This window comes from Telopea speciosissima, chromosome 9 (genome assembly GCF_018873765.1).
Source record: "Telopea speciosissima isolate NSW1024214 ecotype Mountain lineage chromosome 9, Tspe_v1, whole genome shotgun sequence".
NCBI lineage: Eukaryota > Viridiplantae > Streptophyta > Magnoliopsida > Proteales > Proteaceae > Telopea > Telopea speciosissima.
Genome location: NC_057924.1, coordinates 43210275 through 43229546, shown reverse-complemented (window position 1 = coordinate 43229546; position 19272 = coordinate 43210275). Strand labels below are relative to the sequence as shown.

The window sequence follows — 19272 nt, the reverse complement described above, 5'->3', positions numbered from 1 at the left end:
GAGGGCCTTAGGATCAAGCTTAGTCCTAGCCGATTTATTGACATGGACATAGCAGACACACTCAAATACCTTGGGAGGAAGAGGAAAGGTAGATGTCTGAGGAAGCAGAGTTCCCAGAGGGGATTTGGAGCCAAGTAGTAGAGTTGGCATCCGATTGATGAGAAAGGCAGCAATAAGGAGAGCATCAGCCCAAAAAGTCTTGAGAACATGCATGCTAAAAAGAAGACTTCTAGTGACATCCAACAGATAGCGGTTTTTCCTTTCAGCCACTCCATTCTGTTGAGGTGTATCAACACATGCAATTTGGTGGATAATACCATGATCAATAAAAAATTGTTGGAGCCCCCCATACATGTACTCCCCCCCCCCCTTTATCGGAGCAAACTATCTGGATGCGGGTACCAAATTGAGTAAAAATTAACTGATAGAAATTCTTGAATGCATCATAAACATCACTCTTTTGTTTAATTAAAAAGGTCCAAGTGGTCCGAGAGAAGTCATCAACAAATGAAACAAAATAACGATATCCAGACAAAGAGGTAGTGGGAGCAGGTCCCCAAACATCAATTTGTACAATATAAAAAGGAACAGTGGATCTATTACCATGATAGGGATAAGAAGTGCGATAGTGTTTAGCAAAAATACATGGTTCACACTAAAAAACATGAGAAGAAGAAAAAGAAGTAAACAAGTGAGGCAACTGTTTCCTCATAACAACAAAAGATGGGTGACCTAAACATTGATGCCAAAGCATCACAAAATCAACAGTACTCCTATCATTCTGGCCACATACATAGGACTGAGCAGTAGGAAAAACAAGCAAAACAAGCAAAACAGATGGTTGGGGCTCAAGAAGGTAGAGTCCTTTCTCCTCACGTCCACTGCCAATGACCCTCTTCGTCACCAAATCCTGAAAGATACAATGACAAAGTGACACAACAGTTCAAGGACTTGGTTAAATGACCGACAGATAATAGATTAATGGCAAAACTAAGAACTTAAAGTACAGAATCAAGAGAAAGGGAAGAAGTGACTCGAACATTGCCCTTACCAGAGATAGAGGAAAGAGAACCATCGGCAACTCTAACCTTATCTTTACCGGAGCAAATAGAATAAGAGTCATAACACTGAGACATACCAGTCATATGATTTGTGGCACCAGAGTCAACGACTGAAGTGGGAGCAGTGGAGGGGACAGATGTAGAGGTCTGCAAGGCTGAGGCTGAGTCTGACGCTGCAAGAGTAGTAGAAGAATGGGCAAGTCGGGACATCGTCCGACGTAGTGCTGCAATGTCCTCTCTGGAGAGAGAATCAGGATCAGTCTGTGGTCTAGGTGACTCAGTATCAGCTGTAACGGAGTGGGCTCTAGCTCCCCCGGTCTTACCACCTCAGGTACCAAATGATCCACCACGCCCACTAGGAGGCTGCCCATGAAGAGCCCAATACCTATCCTTAGTGTGCCCCAACTTTCCACATTGGTCACATTTAAATCTATCTCGACCTCTCCCTCTACCTCTCTGGTCGCGGTGGGAACTAGAAACGAGAGCAGATCTCTCCAGTGAGGGTGTAGTGTCCATGGACCCTCTTCTAGTCTCCTCACTCTGCAAGTAGCTACACATATTCATTTATGGGAGAGGAGACCTCCCTAAGATCTACAAGCGAAGAGGTCCATACTCTGGGTTAAGACCACCAAGTAGACTAAGGATTCTTTCATTTTCTTGTTTTCTATAGACCTTGGCCTCATCTTCAGAATTGGACAGTTGGAGATTACTGTAGTGATCATATTCTTTCCACAAACTAATAATAGTATTATAGTAGTTAGATATGCTCCGATCACCCTGTTTCATATGGATGATTTTTTGGAGGATTTGATACACTTTGGTTGAATCACCAACTCTATCATAAACTCTGGAAACACTGTCCCAAATATCCTTCGTAGTTTCCTTGCTCATAAATCTCCTACCTATCTCAGGTTTCATGGAGAATATCAGCCAGGTCATAACAGTGGAGTTCTTAGTCTCGCACTTTAGATAGTCTGAGGCAATAGGTTCAAGTGCCTTGATGGAGCCAGTAATATATCCCAACTTTCCTCTACTGCGCAAGGACAACTTCACCGAGCGAGACCAATCCAAGTAGTTTGTAGTGTCAAGCTTCACAATAGAAAGTTTGAGTGTTGCGGTTATCAAGGAAGTTCATGGTGGGGAGAGCACCACTTAGGCTGCCACTAGTAGCTCTCAAAGATCTACTAACAACTGAATCAGTCCCAGACATGGTAGACATATTGCCAAGCAACTCAAGGAAACTTAAGATAGAGCCTTGCACAAGTGGGGAGACACCTCAACCCAGCCACAAGAAGGAAAAAACAGCAAGCATTAGGTAAACCGAGAGCATACACTTGATGAAAACAGCAAGCTAAATGCTTCCAAAAACCAAACAACAGCAGCACATAGTATCCAAGGCCATAAAACTAAGTAAGTCTGCCACTCACAGTAGCTAAGAACCACACAAGATACCACAGCCTCAACAATGAGCTTCAACAGAAAAACAGAGGAAGGACACACCCTGCTGGCCCCAAAGATGAGAGTGAAGCTCTCACACCTGCTTCATATACCAACCGAACCTTAGGGGCCTTAAAGAGGGCCTCCAGGCGATTCAAAAGGGGCCCAGCCCCAATGCAAACCAAACTGCCAATAGGCAGAATCAAAACTAAGAAGGAGAGAGCTGGCGGAAATCTGGGCAGCAATCTGGTTCCATTTTTTAGGCTTCAATCCATCTGGCCAAGCAAGAAGCTCCTCCCATTCATCAGTACTTTGAAGAGTAGACCATAATGAACCATTTTTCTGTGAAAAACTTTACATGGTATGGCTTTATGGAACCCTCTACTGTTCTAGGGAAGGAGAGGTAAGGAAGCAAGGAGAGCTAGATCGACTCTCAAACTAGCTCTGATACCAAGTTAGAATATGTAGGATGCTTGATAATAGTTGAACAGCAAGAGTTTACAGCTGAACCGAACCAAGAAAGGAAGAAGAGAAGAAGAGAGATGAGAGAAACGTGAGAGTTAGGGAGAGATGTCTCCTAACTCCTAGTTACTTCCCTAACAATTCTTAGGAATTACATGGGACTCCCTAAGGAGGTAAAAGATAAGAAAGAGAATAAAAGTGTAAAATTACAACTCTATGACTTAAAATAGAAACAGAGACAATTATACCCTTAACACATAAACTCTAACAAATGATGCATCTAGTATTGTAGAGGTAAAATCTTTTCTACATCAGCATTTTTAGATGAAAGACTTGGATTCCTCGGCTATTTTCTTGGTATTGAAGCAATATGAAGAAAGAAAGGAATTAGTCTATCACAATGGAAAATGTGTTGGATATTTTGTCTGAAAGGGGTCTACGTGCATGTAGTTGATACTCCTATGGATCCACAATAGAAGTTTGGCATAGATGATGGTTAAGTATTTGATGATACTCTCCAGTATAGAAGCTTAGCTGGAAAGCTTATTTATTTAACTATTACTAGACCTGACATTTCCTTTGGTGTGGGTGTCATTAGCCAATTTATGCAGTCAGCAAAGAAAGTTCACTGGGAGGTGGCTTGTCATATCCTAAGGTACCTAAAGGGGCTCCAGGAAAAGGGCTAATTTATCATCCACATCAGAATGTTGATCTAATAGGGTTTTCCGATGCTTATCAGGCCATTGTTTATGGTGATAGGAGATCAATCACAAGTTATTGCACATTTGTTGGTGGCAATCTTGTATCGTGGCATAGTAAAAACAAACAACTGTGGCTAGATCCACTGTTGAGGCTGAGTATAGAGCTATGGCTTATACTGCAGCTGAGTTGATGTGGTCGAAGTCTCTTATTCAAGAATTGAGTTTTCCAATTACTCAACCTACGAAGATGTTTTTGTTGAGTTATGTAACCCGATAAGGGTATTTTGGGTTTTTTTCTTTATTTATTCCCTGTTATAAGCATAGTTGGCTATACAAGGACAGTATTGTAATTCTGCCTTATAAGTGAATGTTATAAATGAAGGGGCTGAGTGTGAAGATTAATTCACTCAAGCCATTCTCTTAATTTCTGTCTTGCTAACATAGTATCAGAGCAGGACTCTAAAACCCTATTCTGATCTAAGGCCAAAAACCCACCTCCTTCCCTCCATCGTTTTCCCCTTCTTCCCTCCTTTCTTCGATCTTCTTTCTCCTCTTCTTCTTGGTTCTTTCCCTTCACCTTAGGGCAGCACTAATGAGGTGATCTTATGATCTAGTTGCTGCCCTTCAAACCACCTCATCTTCTTCATGACATAAACCATATTTATGCCCGATAGTTGCTGCCCTTCAAAAAAAAAATGAAGTGAATATGATTAATTAGCTCAGATTAGAGAGGAGAAATCAGTTTAAATGACTCATTCTCATCAAGCAGTTAGAGATTAAGTGAAAGATTGGCTTCTTAAAGCTAAATAAATATTGATCAGCGATCCTGGTACATGGAAGGGCAAGAGAAATCTGGTTCCTGCCTTTGTCTCCTTTTATGGATACTGCACCAATACTCAAACCTGAAAGCTGTCTTGGATGGCCATAGTTATGAAAAGATATAGCGCTACAAGGGTTTGATCTAGAATGTGAATCTTTGGTAAATAAGTAACCAAGTGAAAAACCACTTTGGGAATTCCTGTAGTTACAATCAGATGGAAATACTCTTCTGCTCTTTTTTTTTTTTTTTTCCCCAAATATCACCTGGGACCCGGGCCAGCCCCTAGCTTTTTATTAATTTCCAAAAATAATGAAAGAATACAAGGGGGGGACATTCCACCTTACCCCAACCCAAGGAGCACAAACTCTCAAAAGCCTATCTAAGCGAAACCTTTCCAACCCCATACAGATGTTAAAAAAGAAAAACACAATAACTAATGTCTGAGAACCGGCAACCCTGCCTTGTCTTCCCTAAGAATACCCTGAAAATCCCCCGTAGGCAAACTGCCCTGATGGAAAGTGAAAGAGTAGCCAGTATCATAAGCATGATTAGCCAACCAATCAGCGGCTCTACTACTTTCATGGTAAGCAAACGTCACGTTAGCACGAGTATGGGAAACTAGAATCAAAACCTCCTGGAACCAGTACCATCCCCTCCATAAGTTACACCTCTTGAGATTAATCATTCTGACCGTGGAAGCAGAGTCTGAGTTAACCGCCAAATCAACAAAACCTAACTCCTGGCATAGCTGCAAACCATCCATCAATGCTCTAAGCTCCGCTATCGAATTAGTGCAAACACCATAGAAGTTCGAGAAAGCTGCTAGTACCATTCCATTCAGGTCCCTAATGACCCCTCCTCCCCCCCCCCCCCCATAGCCAGGATTACCCTTGTAAGCACCATCCACATTGAGCTTTACTGAGACAAAAGGTGGGCACCAAAAAACTGGGAGTGGGCGTTTCCGCCTTGGTATTGGCACCAAAAGGCCAAAACACTGAAGAATTAAAACATCTCTAGAAGACCCCAACCGACCAAACCTGGAGGGAAGCTGAATTTCTCTCACCCAGCCTTTAATGCACTCAATAATTGAGCCAGTGGCACACCTTATCTCTCCATGCCTTCTATTGTTTCTCTCTTTCCAAAGTTCCCAAACAATCAAAGAAGACAAAATCCCTACGATGTAAGCACTTAGGCTGTTACAGCTTGCCGATTCTTGCCAAAGGATTACCTGACCTCTGACCTCCTGGGAGGGAATAAAAGAAATGTCCAAAAGCCGTGAAAAATAGCCCCAAACTTTAGAAGCCATTATACCAGAACCCAGGCAGTGATCAGTAGTTTCCCTCCTTGGCTGCCCACAACAATTGCATTTGGAAGCCAGAGGGATACCAACCGACATTAAAGAATCATTGGTGGGGATCTTTCCATTAAGGACCTGCCAAGAAAAAAAGGCCACTTTCAAGGGCAACGCTTGATTCCAGACCCACTTAGCGTAGGATGTAACTGGTGACACACACCGTACCTCATTCCACACCGACTTAGTTGAGAAACAGCCATCACTAGAAGGAGTCCACACCAGAACATCATCTCTATCTGAAAGAGTAAAGTTACCCAGGGTGATAGTGTTTCTTACTGTTGCTGAATCAATGTGGTTTAAAATGTCCTCCCTCCAAGAACCGTCCTCATCAAACGCATCCTTTACATACAACTCCGGATCAACCAGAAGGCCATTGTCAACAAAGTCAATCAAGGGGCCAACCCCAGCCCAATTATCAAGCCAAAAAGAAACATTGCCAGAACCAAGTAGCCACCTTGAATTATCCATCATGAACCCCTTATATTCCAAAGTATTTCGCCAAGTCTTTGAGCCAACCCACACCGACCCAGCCAGAGTAGCATGAGTATTTTTAAAATACTTTGCCTTGAAAAAGCAACTCCACAGAGAATGGTCTGAAAAGATCCTCTAAAGGCCTTTAAGCCTGAGGGATAGGCATACATCCTTCAGAAGCCTAACCCCCAGCCCCCCTTCCTCAAGCGGCCTACATACCTTCTGCCAACACACCCAATGTCTACGTTTTCCCCATTCCGAACTTCCCCAAAGAAAATCAGCAAAAATCCCATAAAGCCTACGGATGACAGCTTTCGGCGGGTCCAATGTGTCCAGAACATGGATCGGAATAGAAGAGAGAATGTGTTTTAAAAGCGTAACACGTCCTCCTGAAGACAACAACCTTCCCTTCCAGCTAGCTACCTTGTTCTTGCTTTTCTCCACGAGACCATCAAAGAAACAAATTTTGAGTCTACCCGAATGGAGTAAAGCCCCCAAATAGGTGATTGGGAGCGACTCCCTAGGAAATCCAGTAACCGTACCTATCATACAGGCTCTAGCCATCGAGATTTTGTCACCCAACACAAAGCAGTTTTTTTATCTGTTGACTAGCTGTCCCAAAAAGCCTTCATATCTGCTAATGAAACCCATAATTTGCTTGAGCGAATTCTTCAATCCCGTGAAAATGATGGGGTCATCTGCAAAAAAGCAGTGAGAGATACCCGGACACCCTCTTGGAAGCCTGAAATAAGATGCATGCCCCTCAACAAATAGCCCTTTAATACCTCTGCTAAGAACCTCTTCCACCAATATAAAAAGAGCAGGAGATAAAGGGTCCCCCTGCCGCACTCCCCTGGTAGACTTGAAGAAACCACACTGACTGCCCCCCAAAACAATAGAAAACCAGCAGTTCTCCATAGTCTTCCTGATTAAATTAATCCAAGCGTCGCCAAAGCAAAATCTAGAGAGAACCAACCAAAGGAACTTCCATTCCAATCGGTCATAGGCCTTTGCCATATCCAATTTGAGAATCACATTACCCCCCCCCCGAGCTTTCCTGTTTAAGTCTTGAGCCACCTCTTGAACAACGGCAATATTATTATGTATACACCTACCCTGCACAAAAGCACCTTACTCCTCTGCCACTAAGGATGGGAGAAGCCCTACTAGCCTAGAGGTAATGATCTTGGCAAAAATTTTATAAGAAAAATTATAAAGACTAATAAGCTGAAAATCAGTCATTACCTCAGGGTTATTCTTCTTTGGAATGAGCACTAGATTGGCAGAGGTGAAGCTTCTAGGGAGAACACCTCCCTCAAAAAAATCCTTCACTGCAGCCATAACATCATTGCACACTACCTCCCGGCAGGCCATGAAAAAAATCCCAGAAAAACCATCTAGACCCGGCGCACTATCACCAGATAAAGAAAAGACTGCCTCCCTTACTTCCTCCAAAGTGGGGATTAACAGAAGAGTGGAGTTATCAGTATCAGTCACCACCTTGGGAATCAAGGATAAAAGCCCCTCATCAACCAAGCACCCCTGAGAAGTGTCGCACAACCTCAAACTGCACCCCATCAGGGTCAGAAATCCACTTACCATCCTCTCCCTTTATTCTATTAATGCCGGCCTTCCTTTTTCTGACATTAACCATGGAACGAAAAAACTTCGTGTTCCGATCCCCCTCCTTTAACAAAGTTACTCTGGATTTCTGCTTCCAAAAAATTTCCTCTTGAAGCAATATCCCCTGCAAAACTTTCCTGGGGTCCTCAAAAGCCTCCCTGGACTCGACACTGTTACACTGGTCAGAGTCCGCTTCTGACCTGCTAACCGAATCCTCAGCATCCTTAACTTTCTGGGGGATATTGCCAAAACTTATTCCATTTACGGAAGGCACAACGGAGGCCTTTGAGCTTCATGAACAACACAAAGAGAAGTAAACCGAACACTAGTTTTTCCCACTGACCCTTAACAAAGTCAATAAATCCCGGATGAAGCAACCACTTTTACTGGAATTTAAAGGCCGAAAAAGAATGGTTGCAAGCAAGAGCGAAGGATAGCCAAATAGGAGCATGATCTGAACATGTTCGATTGAAATGGGAAACATCACACCTGGGAAAAGCACCAACCCACTCAGCATTCACCAGAAACCGGTCCAACCTAGCCATAACCATTCTAGCACCCACCTGGTTATTCGACTAGGTAAAAATACTACCAGAATATCCTACATCCAAGAGACCAGCACCACTCACAAAGTTCCCAAACTCCTCCAAAGAAGTCGAACAGGCAGGTCTACCACCTACTTTTTCCAAAGGGGATGCTACAGCATTAAAATCACCCCCCACTGCCCATAGACAAGATATAGACCTAGAGAACGTCCCAAGCCTGGTCCACATCTCCCTTCTCTCGACCACAGAATAGAGACCATGAACAAAGGTTATAAAAAACCTCCCCACACTAATATCCACACACTCTAAAGTAACAAACTGATGGTGTTCCTCCACCACCATAATCTGCACTAAGGCCCTCCAAAACACCCAAAGCCTTTCCAAAGTATGAACCGAACCCAAACCAACTCTTCTCAACACCATTTGTGCCTTCGAGACTTGCACTTTAGGTTCAGATTGCAACAATATCAATTTTATGCTGACTGACCAAAGTTTTCAACCGCCTCGTAGTAGGCTTATTGCCAATCCCCCGAGCATTCCAAAACAAACAACTCATTTAGAACTATTTAGAGTTGACTCCACCGATCTCATGGATCTCGTAACACGCTGAAGGGACCCCTCCCTAGCTGGTCGCCCCTGCTTGATCTTCTTAATTTTCTTTCTCCTGTAAACCTGAGCAGCACTGAGCACCGCTGACCGAGAAGGCATCTGCTTCAATCGCTTCCCTGCACGAGTATCTGCTGGCACAGGGACACTATTCTCCTCCCCCAACCTTTCGAAAGTTCTGCGAATCCTACCCTCAATTGAAGCATTAAAAATTTTAAAACTTTATAGCAATGCTTTATGGTCCATGAGCGTGGCAGCCTTACAAGACACCTGTAAATCATCTCTGGTCCGCAGTGGTCTATCCCTGTCTTTAAAGAAAGGTAGTGACTACACACCCATAGATTGCGAATAGTCTTCTCTTAAAGCATCGTCAAAAGCAGCCTCCTTATCTTTCTCTGCGAACGACTCCATCCTCGCCTGACCAGGCGCAATGAGCACCAACTTCCTGCTAGCGACATCCCCTGACTTCTTGAACTCTAAACCATCGCAAGGGATTTCCCCCTCCTCCAAGGGCTGAGCGTCAACCACATCTCCCGCTGTATGCAGTGCGACACAATCCCCCACCAAAGGTCGAGAAGCAACCACACAAACCACACCCTCAGACCGAACTCCAGCGGCCACCGCCTCACCGGCAACACCAGCTCTTAGGCCATCACCCGCAGCCAACACCTTACGAGAGCTAGCAGCCTGTTGCGCAACAGGTTTCCAGCGACCGCCCCTTCTGCCCACAAGCCGGCCTGCCGCAAGTCTACCATAACCAGCGCCACCACACGACGATCCTTCTCCCCTCGGAATAAAAACACCGTCTCCATTCCTGTTGTTCTCTTCAACACCCACCACCGCATCACCTGAATCAATGTTACCATCTTTACCACCAGACAAACTGACAGAAACTGTGTGATCAACGGCACCTTTCTTCCTCAAAGAAGCCCTACACGACTCCATCGAATGTCCTATCTTCGAACAGCCCTGACAATAAGAAGGCAACCTCTCATAAGCAACCTTCTGGTGAAAACCCTCTGCACCACAGCCAATCCACACCTTCGTCGAAAGCGAAGCCCTCAGATCTACCTCAACCCAAACCCGTGCCTCCACAGTTCGAGTGCAATTGGCCGTTGCACCATCCACCTTTAAAAACTTCTCTATTGTACCCACAATAGACACCAAAAAGTTCCCTTGATAAAAGTTTACAGGCAGCCCTGGCAAGAAAACCCAAATAGGCGCAAAGGGGGATTCCTAGCCAAAGACGAATTCAGAGGACCATTTCAAGAAACGCAGGAGGCGACCCTGGACGTGAATATGTTCTTTCAACCAAACCTTTACGAAATCAGCCTGAGAAGAAAATCAAAGGAGCACATGTCTCGGGTCAAGAGATGAAATGACGACATCTCCTTGCAGAAACAAAGACTTCAGAAGGTATTTCTTGATCAAAAACAACTAAGGTTTTCCATAACTGCACTTGGCAATCAACACAGTAAAGAATGCCTTCTCAGATCGCTCCACCTCCTCCTGAGAGAAAAAAACCACAGGCTCCCCAAAAAAGGACGATGGCTTCTTAACCTCCACGTCAACATGTGGTACCGCTAGTGATCTAGACACCACGGCAGCAAATGAAGCAGGCGCGACCCCACTAGCGATAGCCCCAAGACGAGGATCAGGGGGCGTTCCTCCCGAGAAGGAGGTAACGCTATAACCTAAACTCCACGTGAAGAGAAAGGAAAACCTATTGTGCACCACCAGAGCTAAACGTGCACACACGACATCCATTGTAACCTGATTCATGTATATAAATGGGAAAAAAAAAACACAAAGATGGAAAAAACCTTGAACTCGGTTGGGAAGAGGAGGTAGTTGAAGATGCCTCTTGATCTCTAAAATCAGCCAATCTCTCCCAAAGATCTTGCCTTAGATTGATTCCCCACTCAAAAACGCTAAGCAACCCCCATTTTTTCCCGGATATTATCCTTCCAAAATGGGGGAAAAAAATAAAAAACAAAGATGGAAAACACCTTGAACTCGGTTGGGAAGAGGAGGTAGTTGAAGATGCCTCTTGATCTCTAAAATCAGCCAATCTCTCCCAAAGATCTTGCCTTAGATGGATTCCTCACTCAAAAACGGTAAGAAACCCCCATTTTCTCGTGGATATTATCCTCCCAAATCTCCAAATCGATTCTGGAAAGTGTACACAGACGAAGAACATGGAAAATTTGGGTTTTAAAACCCTTTTGAGCCAGTCACGCATATTGGATGAGAGATTCAATTGGATTTCCCAATCCATGGAGCAACCTACTTAAACCGAGTAGGATCTGCCATACTTCGGGATTGGATCCAGCTGATACCAATTCAATCCAAGATTACAAACCATGATAGGGACACTAACAAACTAAAGTACCATAGGACAATAATACCCATGCGGTCATAGTTCGAGGTCTCAGTCTCAGGCATGGTTCTGGTCAACCCAAAAACCAAGTTGTCTAGGCGTGATAACAAGATTTTGGACCTTGGTTTCGGGGGCCATATGACCTAATTAGGTCATGAAACTTGCAGGACAACCTATTTAATGCCCTATAAACATAGTGGAACCCGTAATTTTTTAAAAATCACACCCAAAATAGTAGTTTGACTTAGGGCCCTAGGTTGGTAGTGTATGTATATATATATATATACTGAATTACTGATATGGCATATTCCACACAATTTTTAGTATTAGAACACACATAATTCAAGTAGGGCGTACCCAGTGCACGATGCTCCCACCATTGTGGGGTCTGGGGAGGGTCATAATGTACGCAGCCTTACCCCTGCTTTCACAGAGAGGCTGTTTTCAGACTCGAACCCGTGAGCACTTGGTCAGAATGGAGCAACCTTTACCATTGCACCAAGGCCCGCCCTCATAAGCAACTTAAATAAGCAATAGGAATGAAAAGACATAAATTATAAACCATTTCATAAATCATCTTGTTCTAAGCTTGTTTGGGTAAAACAACTTAAATAAGCAAATCTCCTCCAGCTGTTGTTGTTGAGCAATAAATCCTCTTGCTCCAAGCTAGGATTTTTTTTTTTTTTTTTTTTGGGGGGGGGGGGGTGGGGGAGGGGGTTGTTTCTTCAAAACCCAAGCTTGCTCTCTGCAATCATAAAGTTGATTGTTCAGTCTTTCAAAGATACTGAGTTTCTACTTTGGATGTAGTTACAGGTTTTGAATTAGGCCTAGCCCCCCTCTGTTGATTCACAAGTTTTCTTCTTGTATGAATGAAATTTTAAAGGGGCACAGCCAGGACCCAGTATTAATTCAGTTTTTTTTTTTTCAACAAAAAAAACATATAAACATCCAACTGGTGAAATGTTTCTTTCAATATCAACCAAAGTATCTTCTTGGCATCACCATTTTCATTGATAGAAAAACTTTCTCTTAAAAGAAACTCCCGTAAGGAGATACAAATCATCGCTTTTCTAGAACCCTCAAGATGGAGAAATGACTAAAACAATAGATTTTCACTTTGATTAATACGGAGTAGATAAGATAAATAGTGTAATGAGAAACAGTTTACCATCATCTCTTCAGCTTTTTTTTCCTCTTTCTTTCTGTTCTTCACTGCCGCCATAAATGAAAAACAAGAATTCTTAACTTCAGTATCATTGGAAGACTGTACATGGAAGTAATTATGGTCAAGACGCATGGGCCACTGTAGCTGGAAACAATCAGGAGACCTGCAAAAGTTAAATTAAAAATTAGTACTTTCAAATCACATATTCTAGGAAAGAAATTAGCCTCAGATACTTAAATAATGTTACAAAGAACATAACAATAAATCAAATGTGATCAGAATGATGGTTCTAACCAGAAATACTCGTTCAGATCATCATAGTTTCTCCATTTAGAATGGTCTGCTACCCCATTTTTGTTTTTCTGGGCTTCCTTCAAATGTTCAACAAGAAACTTAGACTTGAAATGGGAAGACTGAAAACGACTGTATGCAATACATAAAGCGATCAAGTACCTCATATATAACCCTGTATATAGGAGTGATAACATTTTTAAGAAATGACTCAGATTCTCTTCCATTTGCTGGCTTGACCTTTTCGCCAGTAGGTGTAACATGACCACACAATACACCATGCACTTCATATGCCATCTGAAGGAAAAAGGAAAAGATAGTTATGAGTACTAGTTTAATTAATCTGTATAAACAATATAAATTTGAAAATATACCAACTTTGTACCATTGAGAAAGGCCTCACTTCTATTTCAAGCCATGCCAGGTAAGATAGAGAAAATTTACAAGGAGCACTCAGAGTTTTGAAAACAATGACTCTATCAGATTGACTTATAATAATATCAAATTCTACAACTGAGTTTAAACAGGCATCATGACAGTATTAGGCTTTTTGGAGTCCTATAAGTAGGCCCTTTGAAGTTGCATAAGTAGGAGTGATGAAACAGATTAAGGGAGATAGGAGAGCCTTTCCTGGATTCCCTTTGCGTTTTGCTCTTCCTTGCTGAGTAAGAGCATCTTTGTTGGTAGCGAGGCATTGATCATCAAAATGGTTTGTACTTCTGTTATCATTGGATCATGTCTATGTTACTCTGCAATTAAGTACATATCATGTCCACAACTTTATCAATCTTTACAACTTAATTAAGTCCCCTCCATGTTAAGTAAAAGATCCTCATGATAGTTAATCAGTATCAGTCCAAATCAAAATAGCAGACATGGTTTGATGGAACCTCCACCAAAGATTTAAAGTATCGATATCGTGTATCGTATCGGTGGGGTGATTTAAGAGACGTATTGTATCTGAGATACGTATCGCAAGCTACAGATACGCATGGAAATGGTCAAGATACACATAGAAATACACGTTTAAAGCAAAAAAAAAAAAACAATATAAATAAGCAATATTGCAGTTTGTTTCCTTGATTCAACCAAAGTGCAGTTTATTTCCTTGATTTGATTCAATTTTATTAGGCATGACAATTCATGTGTGTTGTACATTCCATATTTGTGAATATTCTCCATTGTACATTCCATTTTAGTAGCTCTAGATTTTGTATTTATTGGATTCTAGTAACACAAAGAAGTCAAGCTGATGCAATTGCATCTAACCATATCCATCTTAACATGGTATCAGCCTAATTTCTTTCCCGGTCGTTTCTCATGGGGACCGAGACCTCTTTCTCCACTCTGGCGATCTCTGTTTCATCGCCCTACTTTCTTCCTTCCAGCGATCAACCTGGAGCTTCCCTTGTGACTCCTCTTCTTGATGGGGATAACTATCCCACCTGGCATCGCGCCATGCTCATAGCCCTTGAGGCGAAAAACAAACTCACCTTCGTTGATGGTTCTTTGCTCAAACCTAATCCCTCCTCTCCCGATCTACCCCATTGGGTGCGTTGCAACAGCATGGTGTGGTATTGGATTGTGCACTCCACCATTGCATCTATAACACATAGCATATTATGGATTGATCCTGCCCGCGATGTTTGGGTTGATTTGCGATCGTTTCTCTCCCAAGAACGCTCCATGCATCTTCGAGATTCGACGTGCTCTTTCAAATCATGTTCAAGGAACCGACTCTATATCTGCCTATTATACGATCATCAAGGGATACCGCGATGAGCTGCTCTCTTATTGGGTTTTCCCACTTGTTCCTGTGGCGAATTCTCTACTATTCAGCAGTTCCTTGACACTGATTCACTTCTGTATTTTCTTCAAGGCCTTAATGACTCATATGCAGCCATTCGAAGTCAGACTTTGTTGATGGAGCCTTTACCATCGGTAAATAAACCCTACTCTCTTCTGTTTCAAGAAGAAAGCCAACGTTCCTTACATGATCATTGTCCCGCCATGGCCGTCACTAAACCGCCTATTGATCAGCAACCTCGTTCTGGGTCTTCTCCAACAAGCCATCCTATCATTGTGATTTCTACCACAAGGATGGACACACTGAATCTCAGTGCTTCAAGTTCTCGCTGCCTTGCTTCCGCTGCCACATCAGAGTCCTCTTCGTCGACTCCCACCCTCACTGCCAATCAGATACAGCACTTGCTCACTCTCATTCCCGCTAGTACTCATCCATTGGTGAACTTGGCAAGTAGCCCTCTCTGTTTCACTTCGGTTAACGTCTGGATTTTGAATTTCAGCGCTACCGACCATATTACTTTTGATTCCTCATTATTTTCTGTTAACAGCCTTGAAAATGAATACTTAGATGATCATAATCGATCACCCAGCCCCTTTATTTATAGTAAACAGAATTACACCTTATTCCTAGTCTAATTAGGAATGAAACTTACTCCTAATCAAAGTAGGAATGACTCCTAATCAAAATAGGACTAACCCCCTTACCTATTCCTATTAGGAATTCCCATTATAACTAGGAATCCCAAATAGAGATCGGTTAGGAGGAAACAATACAGAAAAAAAGGAAATAAAATAAAGGACAAAAACTAATAAAATTAAAGGACTAAATTACCCCTATCGGGTAATTTAGCCTATCTCAACACTCCCCCTCAAGTTGGAGCAAAGATGTCGATCATACCCAACTTGACTAGATTTGGATGAAACAATTTCCCAGACAATCCCTTGGTGAAGATATCAGCAAGTTGATCAGTAGATGTCACAAAGGGAATACAAATCAGCCCATCTTCTAACTTCTCCTTGATGAAATGCCTATCCACCTCAACATGCTTGGTACGATCATGCTGTACTGGGTTGTGTGCTATGCTTATTGCAGCCTTATTGTCGCAGTAAAACATCATAGGAAGACGAATAGGAACACCAAGATCTTGTAGCAAACCTTTAAGCCATAGTAACTCACAAATACCTTGTGCCATAGCTAGAAACTCAGATTCGGCACTAGAACGAGCAACCACATTTTGCTTCTTGCTACGCCACGTGACAAGATTTCCACCTACAAAGGAGCAATACCCAAAAATAGACTTGCGATCTGCAGAACCAGCCCAATCAGCATCAGTGTATGCTTTTATCCGTAGATGACCATGTGTAGACAAAAGAATTCCTTTTCCAGGAGCTGACTTCAAATAGTGCAAGATACGAAGAACAGCCTCCATATGAGAAGAGTAGGGATCATGCATAAACTGGCTCACAGTACTCACGGCGACAGCAATGTTAGGATGAGTGCGTGAAAGATAAATCAGCTTCCCTACAAGCCTTTGGTACCGGTCTTTATCAATAGGCTCACCCTCTTTCTCCTTGAGTCGAACAGTAGGGTCCATAGGAGTATTTGAAGGACTACAGCCTAGTAACCCGGTCTCAGCCAATAGGTCTAGGACATACTTCCTCTGGGAGAGAAAAATGCCTTTAGATGATCTGGCTACTTCAATCCCAAGAAAGTATCGTAGTTTCCCTAGATCTTTAATCTCAAATTCTTGTCCAAGGAAGGTCTTCAACCGTCTGATCTCATCACCATCATTGCCAGTAACCACTATATCATCAACGTAGACTATAAGAACAGTGAGTCTTTCACCAACCCTCTTTATAAAGAGTGTGTGATCAGCATTACTCTGCTTATAACCCACAGAAATCATGGCCTTGTGGAACCGGCGAAACCATGCTCGTGACTGCTTCAGCCCATAAAGTGCACGCTTCAGTCTACATACTTTTCCTTGGTCTCTGTCACAAGAGAACCCTGGTGGAATGTCCATATACACCTCCTCATCCAGTGTTCCATTTAGGAAGGCATTTTTTACATCTAGCAACTGCAAATCCCATCCAAGGTTGACTGCACAAGATAATAACACACGAACAGTATTTAACTTTGCAACAGGTGCAAAAGTTTCCTGGTAATCAATGCCGTATGTCTGAGTAAACCCTTGGCCACGAGTCGAGCCTTATACCTATCCATAGTGCCATCCACCTTCTGTTTCACCACAAACACCCATTTACATCCAACGGTTTTCTTCCCAGGTGGAAGAACCACAAGCTCCCATGTGTTATTTTTCTTCAAGGCTTCCATTTCTTCCATTATAGCTGCCTTCCACTTTCCGTCTGATAAAGCTTCCTGCCAATTGTTAGGAATACGAACAGAAGAAAGAGAGGAAACAAAGGCACGAAAGGATGGGGAAAGGGCATCATAAGAAACAACATGAGATATGGGATGCTGAGTGCAAGTTCTGACACCTTTACGAAGAGCAATAGGTAAGTCAGGAACATTACCAGGTGGAGAGGCAGGTTCTGGATCCGGGTTCGGCAATTGGATGGGTACTGGAGCAACAGTTGATTGAACCTGCTTATGTTTCCTTGCATAGGTCTTCACATTACTGGCATCAATCCTCCTCTGAAATTCACTAATAGTCCTCTGGATAGGAGTCTGGACCGGGGTAGATTGCTCCCCCTAAATAGAAATGGTCTCCCCCTGTATAGGAGTCAGGGGGAGTACTAGGGGTAGGGGAGGCCGAACTAGTTCAGACTCATGGTAAACAGACTGAAGTGGAGGAGGAAAATCACTAGTCAGCACATCTTCACTAACACTCTCCCCCTGAAGAGGTGATGACATATAATATGGAATACTTTCATGAAAGACAACATCCATGCTGACAAAAGTCCTGCGGAATGGAGGGTAATAACATTTGTACCCCTTCTGTGTAGCAGAGTAACCCAAGAAAATGCAGTGGAGACTACGTGGGTCAAGTTTACTAGGGGACCGTGTATCCTAACAAACGCAGCCAAACACTTTAGGTGGGACTATAAAGGAAGAAGAGCCAAGTAGTAGCTCAATAGGGGCCTTGGAAAGAAGAACCCAACTGGGCAGCCTATTGATTAAATAGGCTGCAGTAAGGACAACATCCCCCCAATAAAGGGAAGGGACATGGCAGGCAAACATAAGAGCCCTAGCCACCTCCAAGAGGTGGCGGTTTTTCCTCTCAGCCACACCATTTTGGGCTGGAGTGTCGACACAGCTGGTCTGATGGAGGATTCCATGGGCAGCAAGGTATTTTTGGAACTGACCTTCCATATACTCTTTCCCATTGTCACTCCTCAAAATTTGAAGAGTGGCATTAAATTAGGTCTTAACCAATTAATGAAAGTGCTGAAAACATGTAAAAACTTCATTCTTTGTGTGCATAAGATATACCCAAGTGAACCTAGAATAGCAGTCAATAAAAGTGACATACCAACGATGTCCAGACAAGGAAGCTTTCCTACTAGGACCCCACACATCAGTATGAACCACATGAAATAAGGAAGAGGATCTTCTATTAGAAATAGGATAAGTGGAACATGTCTGTTTAGCCAAGACACAAGGCTCACAAAAAAAATCTTCCTTATTACAGTCTTTAAGTAATGCTGGAAATAAATGTGATAAGGTACCTAAAGGGGGATGGCCTAGCCTAGAGTGTCATTTATGTAATTCAGAAGAGAAAGATGCCGAAGGTAAAGCCTGGGTAGGTGTAGGATCGCCATCAAGCAAGTACAATCCGCCATGCACTTTACCCGATCCAATCGTCTTCCCCGAGTCCAGTTCCTGAAAAACACAGTAAGTGGGAAAAAAAGTCACTTTACAATTCAGGGTTTTAGTGATACTGCTAATGGAAAGAAGGTTAGTTGTAAATTTGGGAATATGCAACACAGAGGACAGGGTAAGGGAAGGAGAACAACCAATGGATCCTTTCCCTGAGATGGAGGAGAGGGACCCATCAGCAATTTTGACTTTATCCTTACCAGAAGCAGGGGAATATGTATTAAAAAGGCTAGAAGAACCTGTCATGTGATCAGTAGCACCGGAGTCTATGATCCATGGAGTGGATACTACTGATGCACAATAACCAGCAAAAGAAATACCTGTACGGGCAAAGAAGGAACCTGAATTGGCAGCAGACATAGTAGAGGCAGTTGATGTGTTCAACATACGACGCAGAGCCTGGAGTTCTTCCTGGGAGAAACCAATGTCAGCAGTGGGAGTTGGAGCTACACTTTCAGTATGATTGGCTTTGTTTTTAGTCTTAGCACGACCACGTTTGGCCTCTAAATCAGCTGGCTTCCCATGTAATTTCCAACACTGAGCCTTAGTGTGATATGGTTTGTGACAATGCTCACACTTAACAGGCTCTCTGGTAGTAGTAGTAGAAGCAGCAACACTGTCAAAAGAAGCAACAGGAGTGGGGCCAGCAGTCTGTAAGGCTAATCTCTCAACTTTAGGAGTAATCATCATGGCATCCCTTCATGTCTCT

The 19272-nt window shown here is 42.9% G+C and overlaps 1 protein-coding gene across 2 annotated transcripts in view; it reads right to left on the bottom strand.

Annotated features, from left to right (window-relative positions):
* The window catches only part of LOC122640881 (putative callose synthase 8), a 65353-nt gene that overhangs the window by 35793 nt on the left and 10288 nt on the right, over positions 1–19272 (bottom strand). For both annotated transcript variants that reach the window (XM_043834149.1, XM_043834150.1), the window contains 3 exons: positions 13079–13213; positions 12920–12996; positions 12629–12788 (listed from right to left, as the gene is read on the bottom strand). In XM_043834149.1, the coding sequence (XP_043690084.1) occupies positions 12629–12788; positions 12920–12996; positions 13079–13213 (372 nt within the window). The remainder of the gene's footprint in view (positions 1–12628; positions 12789–12919; positions 12997–13078; positions 13214–19272) is intronic.